General features: G+C 52.1%; 3 protein-coding genes across 3 annotated transcripts in view; 2 read left to right on the forward strand and 1 right to left on the reverse strand.

Moving 5' to 3' along the window:
- PpBr36_03649 (uncharacterized protein) overlaps window positions 1-1,457 on the forward strand; it is a gene marked incomplete at both ends in the record, with an annotated part of 3,154 nt that extends 1,697 nt beyond the window's left edge. The window contains 2 exons of the mRNA XM_029890819.1: window positions 217-589; window positions 720-1,457. Coding sequence (XP_029754328.1) covers window positions 217-589; window positions 720-1,457 — 1,111 coding nt within the window. The remainder of the gene's footprint in view (window positions 1-216; window positions 590-719) is intronic.
- A 1,230-nt stretch (window positions 1,458-2,687) lies between these two features.
- Window positions 2,688-4,593, forward strand: PpBr36_03650 (uncharacterized protein; the record flags this gene model as incomplete). The annotated part of the gene is made up of 2 exons (XM_029890820.1): window positions 2,688-4,292; window positions 4,453-4,593. The coding sequence occupies 2 exons, from the start codon at window positions 2,688-2,690 to the stop codon at window positions 4,591-4,593; spliced, it is 1,746 nt and encodes a 581-aa protein (XP_029753892.1).
- Window positions 4,594-5,914: 1,321 nt separating this feature from the next.
- On the reverse strand, window positions 5,915-6,394 carry PpBr36_03651 (uncharacterized protein; the record flags this gene model as incomplete). The annotated part of the gene is made up of 2 exons (XM_029890821.1): window positions 5,915-6,246; window positions 6,307-6,394. The coding sequence occupies 2 exons, from the start codon at window positions 6,392-6,394 to the stop codon at window positions 5,915-5,917; spliced, it is 420 nt and encodes a 139-aa protein (XP_029753402.1).
- Window positions 6,395-6,855: the final 461 nt, after the last annotated feature.

Here is a 6,855-nt window from a genome sequence, read left to right on the forward strand (position 1 = left end):
TCTTGGTCTCACAAGCGTTCGGCCTGCGGGGCATCTTGTTGGTCATTCCAGCTTGCTCTTCATTTGCGCCATCTCTACCCGCCGTCTGCTGTTCTACAATTCGCCCATCGCGCAACGCTGCGCATCTCTGAAGCCGATGCCCAACAACTCGAGTTGACGACATCACCGCTGTGCCCAATCGATGGCTTTGCTAACAGAAGATGGTCCGTCGGGCAGGTTTCGGCATCACGTTTCCTTTGACAACATCCCAGTCGGCGAGGCAACCAAGAACAATGTGCTGGGCTACACGATCAATCTGACGCATGATGGCTATCAGCCCAAGCGACGCTCGCGCACCATGATGGCCGGCGTTGACCAGCATTTCTATTCTGACTATGCACTACAGTGGCTGCTCGAGGAGTATGCGGAGGACGGAGATGAGGTCATTTGCGTGCATGTTTCGGAAAGAGACAGCCGTGACGACAAAAACTACAAGCCGAAAGCCCAGGCAATGGTTGAGAGGATAAAGCAGAAGATTCCTCCGGACTGTGCCATTAGCATCAAGCTGGAGTATGCCGTTGGAAAACTACACGAGACTTTCCAGAAGCTGGTAGGTACTCCAAGTGTTTTGTGCATCTTTTTGTTGGGTTATACCGCCTCGGGCGATGGATCTTGTCGAACCCGTACTGACCACTGTCATACCTTTTTTTTTTTTTTTTTTGCAGATATACATATACCAGCCCTCAATGCTAGTCGTCGGCACACGCGGCCGATCCCTTGGAGGCATTCAAGGACTCGTCAACACGCGAAACTCTTTCTCAAAGTACTGTTTACAATACTCGCCAGTGCCGACGGTAGTGGTTCGCGACATCGACAAACGCAAGAAGAAAAAAGAGAAGCGGAGCCAGGATCCGAACAGGCAGAGCTATCTTTCCATGCTGGCCTCCAACGACGGAAAGCACGAGGCGGACAGCGAGAACAGCAGTCTGTATGAGCTGGAGGCAAGGCTCTCGCCCGACGAGGAAGCCCACAGGGTCGCCGCAGCTATTGGCCTTCCGAGCTCATTCGACCCCACAATCGAGGGTGTTGCTCTTGAATCGCGGATGCATCCACGAATGCACAGCATACCGACTTCGCCTCTGAAGGAGACTTTCCACGCCGAAGAGGTCGCCAGCGCTCTGGCGGCCGTGCCTGCACCACCTTCGACACTCGGTGGCAGTGATGATGATGATGAGAGCGCCGACGACTCTGGCGACGAGTTTGAGGTCATGTCTGGCGAGCAGATCATTGCTAAGGGCGGTCAGGGCAACCCAGATGAGAAGATCAAAAAGACGAAGCTGCACCAAATGGAGGTTGCCGAGGCGGCGGCGCTACGCGAGCAACCAGTTGACGATGATGATGACGACGACGACGACGACGATAATACTCAGGGCGGCCCGGGAAGTCAAAGTGGCCAGGGACTGAAGGGAAAGCCTTGACTGTAGTAAATCAACCAACTCTGTTATACTAATCGGGCACAACAGTCGGCTCGAGTTGGGAGCATTGGCTTCAATTTCACATTCGGAAGACTTAAGTCTCTTCGTCTTGTTGTTATGTATCTATCATCATTCTGGTAGAGTCATTGCACACATTTGCTGGTGGACATCAGTTGTCATGACGATGAGTGCGACGGGCTTATGGTTAAGGACGGTGTCGTGGAGCAGTCGCCCGTAATGCGCTCGTGCAGTGTTACACACGATGCAGTCAAATGGCTTAATGAGAGTCTAACTTGCTTGGTTCAGACTGTTTCAGACTGTGGAAATTGCTTCTGCCTACCTATTCTTGAGCCGTTCGCCCTGAACTACTGATGAATGAGACCGTTAGAGAGGGACGGACAAGAAACATAGCAGGATAGTGAGTGAGAATAGATACGGCTCGAACCAGCATATCTAGTGTTTCGGGTGTAAAACTATGCACCTCATTGTCGAGTATTATTGCTTTGCCAGCCCGTTCCTTGGCTTGCTTGCTTTGGCTTGCTTGCTCTCCCTCCATTCGGCAAATACACGCGTGGGTAGCTTCAGCGGGTTATGCAGCTACCTTCCCTAGCTTGCCTAGCTTGTCTAGCTCATTCTCTCGCAGCCCCGGGGAGAGGGAAAGTGGGGGTGGCTCATAGCGGTAGTGGGGCCCCGAGTTGAGCACCCCCTGCCGCCTCAGCGTTTGTAGCAGAGAGGCTTGGCTTTAGGGTGACGCAAACAAGATCGCGCCGCGTCCTAGGTGGGAGGGTACCTCTGGTCGGGTTTCGGTTCGATTCCTTTTTGAGTTGGAGCAAAAAAACTAAACAAAATTTGGCTTTCTAAAAATCACTACGAACCTCTTGTAACCCTTTGCCAAAACAGAAACCTCCCGTCACTAGGTCTGCAAAGCTTGCTTGCCCCTGTGATTGACTGTGGAATGCGACACCAGCTCGAGGCAGTCAGTCGTTCACTTTTAGGGCCGACCTGTGCAAAGTGAGGGCCAAACAACATAGACCAACGAGAATGGCCAGCAAAAACGGAGCTCTCACAGTTTGAAATGCCCGAATCCTAGTCTCAACTGATCCCACGGCCAACCAATACAATACGAAGCTAGCTGCCCTCCTTAGCTACCATTCCATATAATATCAACAAAGTCACGTGTGAGATACAACTGGCAAAGACTTGGACGCACCGCCACGACGACAAGGGCGACAAATGCGTGGAGCCGACTGCGGCGCCGACGCCTGCTCGGCGCAGCCTCCATCGTCCATCATAGGAACGTTCTTCTCACTCTCACCTTTCATTGGGACTTTTGCCGTAGTCGCCATCATCACCTCCCGTCATGTCCACCCTCTGTTGTCGCGGATGCACGACGGCGCGCGCGATGACGGGGAGGACCATGTTCTCCCAGCATCGGCACCGGCGGCACTGCGGGCGTGTCATGTCGAGCACGGAAACCGCAGCATTCGCCGGAAACTGTCGGTGGCTGCCTTTGCGGCCACGATTGGGCTTTCGACCGTCCTAGGCGAGCTGATATTGGCCGAGATCTCGGACCTGATTGATTCGAGGGCGAGGACGACGGCGCTGCGGTACACAGTGCCCACTCTGCTCTTTCTGCTCATCGGCCTGATACCATTTCTTGTAATCCAATCAGTCATCGTCGGGGCCGGTTGGTCTTTTCAACGGACGGCCAAGGGGCGCCTCCCACGCATGGCATGGATGTTGCAGCTGGTTGCATTTGCGACCTGGCTCCTGGTGTTCTGGCAACTGGGGCGGTTGGCCCCCGGACAGGATGACAACTACGCCTATGCACGAGACGCTGCGGCTAGCTTTGACAGCACGGGAATCTCCATGGCGATGCGGGACTCTCCTACCGCCTTCCCCGACCTTTCTGCCGGTGGCAGCGTACTGTCGAGGGCTTGTCTCGAGAGGATAGGCGTGATTGGCATAGCGCTAATGGCGCTTCTGTCAGGCTTTGCAAGCGTCTCCTCTCCATTTCACATACTCTCCGACAACAGGCAACACCGAAAACGACCGGTCACCGATGCGCAGATTGCCAGGAAGCAGTCCGGGCTCGAGGCCACCCAGGAGCTGCTGGTGCACAAGAAACACCGTCTACGAGCACTGCAGCAAAAGTCGGCCGCCACGACATCGGTGGCCGAGCACAATTCGCCGACCTCGCCGGCACAGCTCGTCGGCAAGCTGGTTGGGTCGATCAAGAGCCTGGGAGGTGGTGGCGAGGCTGGGGAGATCAAGGCACTGCAGATGGAGATAGCTGGGTTGGAACAGATGGAAGCCAGCATGTCGGCCAGTTTGGCGGCCATGCGAGCGAGACAGGCAAACCACGCAAGGGACGGGACCGCTCTGGGCGTCCTCATGGCGCTGCCATCATATGCATTTGGCCTCTACTGTATCTACAGGATCCTCGCAACGACCATGACGACCCTCCGACGGGCCTACTCCCCAGGTGCATCTTTCTCGTCGTCAGATCCCATAAACCGCTTCCTGGGACTGCTCGCCAGGCACTGGGACCCTAAGCTGGACCAGCTTGCATGGGCGAGGCAGATCTCGTTCTTGCTTTCAGGGGTCATCCTCGCCTTGTCGGCAAACTCCGTCCTGCAGACTTTTCACCTGTTTTCCAAGTGGGCGCCGGGGCTTCTGCACCACACAAAAGCGAACCTGCCGCTGCTGGTTGCGCAGGTCACGGCGACCTACGTCATTAGCGCGGCGCTTCTGCTGAGGAGCAACCTGCCCAAGGAAGCTTCCAGTGCAGTAGGGGACGTGCTTGAGAGTGCGCTCGAGCCTGGATTTGTTGATCGTGTAAGTTTTTTTTTATTTTTTTTTTAACCCCAATATTTGCTCATCCGAAATATCAACCCTTCCTACGCAACTGCGTTAAGGAGCATTCACCACTCTAAGTGGGTTACTTTTTTTTTTTTTCTGCCGGCTGCGTAGCTAACCAAGTTGAGAATAACAACAGTGGTTTGAAGGATGGTTCCTATTCGCCAGCATCGCAACTGCATTGGGTATTTGGATCGGCAGGAAGATCGCAGGGTCCACGGCAGACTGGGATGACTGGGAGGAACTATCTGCGGAAGAGCTCGGTCAAAAACGATCATGACAAGTCTATTAGAGGGTCTATATTTTCTGGGTTTAAGGTATATTGTGAAGAAAACCTAGCCCCTTGTTTTCATTCGCGGATATTCTACAGCCTGTGTAAGCTATTTATTGTTATTCATTTGTACCTGTTTTCTTACCATGTACAATGTATACAGTCTTGTTTGATTTTAGAACAATATTTTAATTAGGACGGCGTGTCTAGACCTCTGGCCCCTCTATCTCTCTATCTTAGAACTAATTAGGCTAGACTTTCTAGTTCTAGACTCTCGAGCTAATCAGCAAACTCTCTGGTCCAGTCTTCCACAGCCATCTCTGTGTCATGTGCAATGTATATTTAGGTGAATTGCGCACAGGCTCACAAAATGGGGGCTTCCCGCCCCCTAAAACGTGTAGTTATGGTAGGGCAGCTGGGGAAGGAGGGTTCGAAGCTTCTTGTTTTTCTAGTCCGATCGATAAAAAAGAGCCGGGAAGAAATCATTCCATAGTACGTCGTAAGATCGCGGCTGGGGGGTTTTTTTTTTTTTTTTTTTTTGGGTGGATTGGTGCGCAGGGCCACGCCCGCATGAGCCTGGCCGCTGCGACGCGCCCACCCCCACTCGGCCCTATCCGCTCAAGTTGCTGGCTGGACTTTTGTTGGATGAAGAACCCTGTGAAACTGGCGCCGCTTCGTCTCAGCGGCTCCGGAGCCTTCTTTTTTGGTGGGCGGCTGGCTTTTTTAAACTTTGAAATGGCTCTCTTGTTTTGCTAGGACGACTTGTACTATTACCCCTCTCCACACCTTTGTGAATTCTTCTTTTTCTTACGTTTCACTGGGCCAGACTTGTACTACAGTGGTACGGTAATGCGTTTTCTGATTGACGAGCGGCTCTCAGGCTGTTTGCTGAAACGTAACCGGAATGTCGGTATACTTTACTGTATTTTTTTTTTTTTTTTTTTTACTATCTCCTTCAAATAGCATCTGGTGCGTCACTTCTCTTGTCCCGCTTGCCTTGTTGTGTCTTTGTCATCCCCATCATCGGACGAGTTGTTTACCGGATCCCGCGTCCCTTGTTGCTTATTAAAAACGGGTGGGCACGGGATTGACTCTCAACGGTTTTCCGAGGGACGGGCTGTCTAATGATGAGATGCTTCGAAGGCAGAACATGAGGCCACTGTGGCAGTGACAAGAGATTGCCTGGTTCGGGATATATTTTCAGTATGGGACAACACATGTAATTACAGGATATGGGGATCGGGCCAGTGAGCCGAAATACCATCGTCCTATCTGCAAAGTGAGAGCAAGATTTCTGCTCCTGCAGACAAAGCACAAAGTAATCTCAGCCTCATTCGCTAAGAGACAAAGCGAGAAGAAGCCAAAAGTCTTGGCTGACAGCCGGGAACGCACTGGCCGTTAACGATTCGTCGACAGGGTTCGCTTCAACCTCGCTTTTGGTTACATGGGGCTGATGTACTGTACTGTACTCTAGTGTAGCACCAGTCCAGACGACAGGCCAAGAACTCCCCCCCACCAGCATTGGGAAAGAAGTGCATATCCGTGTATTGATTCCCTGGGAAATGCAAAGTAAAAGACTGTTAAGACGACAGTAAATGCTCCATTTCTCGGTCTCAATATCAGCCGCATTAAACCGGAAACCCAATTTGCCAATCAATCTGGCTTTTCTTTTATTCTCCTACGCAAGCCGGGCCGTTGAAGCTGTCTGTCAGTTCATCACACTTCCCGCCAAGACCATGGGACGAACGTGGTTCGGCTGGAATTCTTTTCCCCATTTGACGGGTGGTGATCGTCCAGGACCCCAGTTCATGCTGACACAACCCCGTGTTTCGGTGGCTTGTCACTACAGCCCGATTTCCTCTCATTTCATGTTACTCTCCCCCTCCACTTGCTGCACTCTTTCTCCTTGTCACCTCGTCCCTCAATCATCTTTGTGAGAGGGGGTTATCCCTTGCTTGTCTTTTGGCTGGTTCCGCGTCAATCATTTCTTTCTTTTGCTCTTTTTTTCTTCTTTATTTTTTTCTGTGCCCACCTATTCCTTTCTCTTCGTCATAGGCAGGAGGATCCCCATAGGGTAGATCTGGACCTTGTACCTTCTGTCCGTTCCCCCCAAAGGTACCTTACTTACCTCCATCGCCAGGTAACATACCTTCCTGCCTCACCTATCTCTTTTCTTTCTCCTTTTTTTTTTTTTTTTTTGTTTTTCTCACAGATTTTCTTTTTCAGGCACCATTCGCAACCTTGGAGCAGACTGGGGTCTGACTGACAAAC

This window comes from Pyricularia pennisetigena, chromosome 3, assembly GCF_004337985.1.
Source record: "Pyricularia pennisetigena strain Br36 chromosome 3, whole genome shotgun sequence".
In the NCBI taxonomy this organism is placed as follows: domain Eukaryota; kingdom Fungi; phylum Ascomycota; class Sordariomycetes; order Magnaporthales; family Pyriculariaceae; genus Pyricularia; species Pyricularia pennisetigena.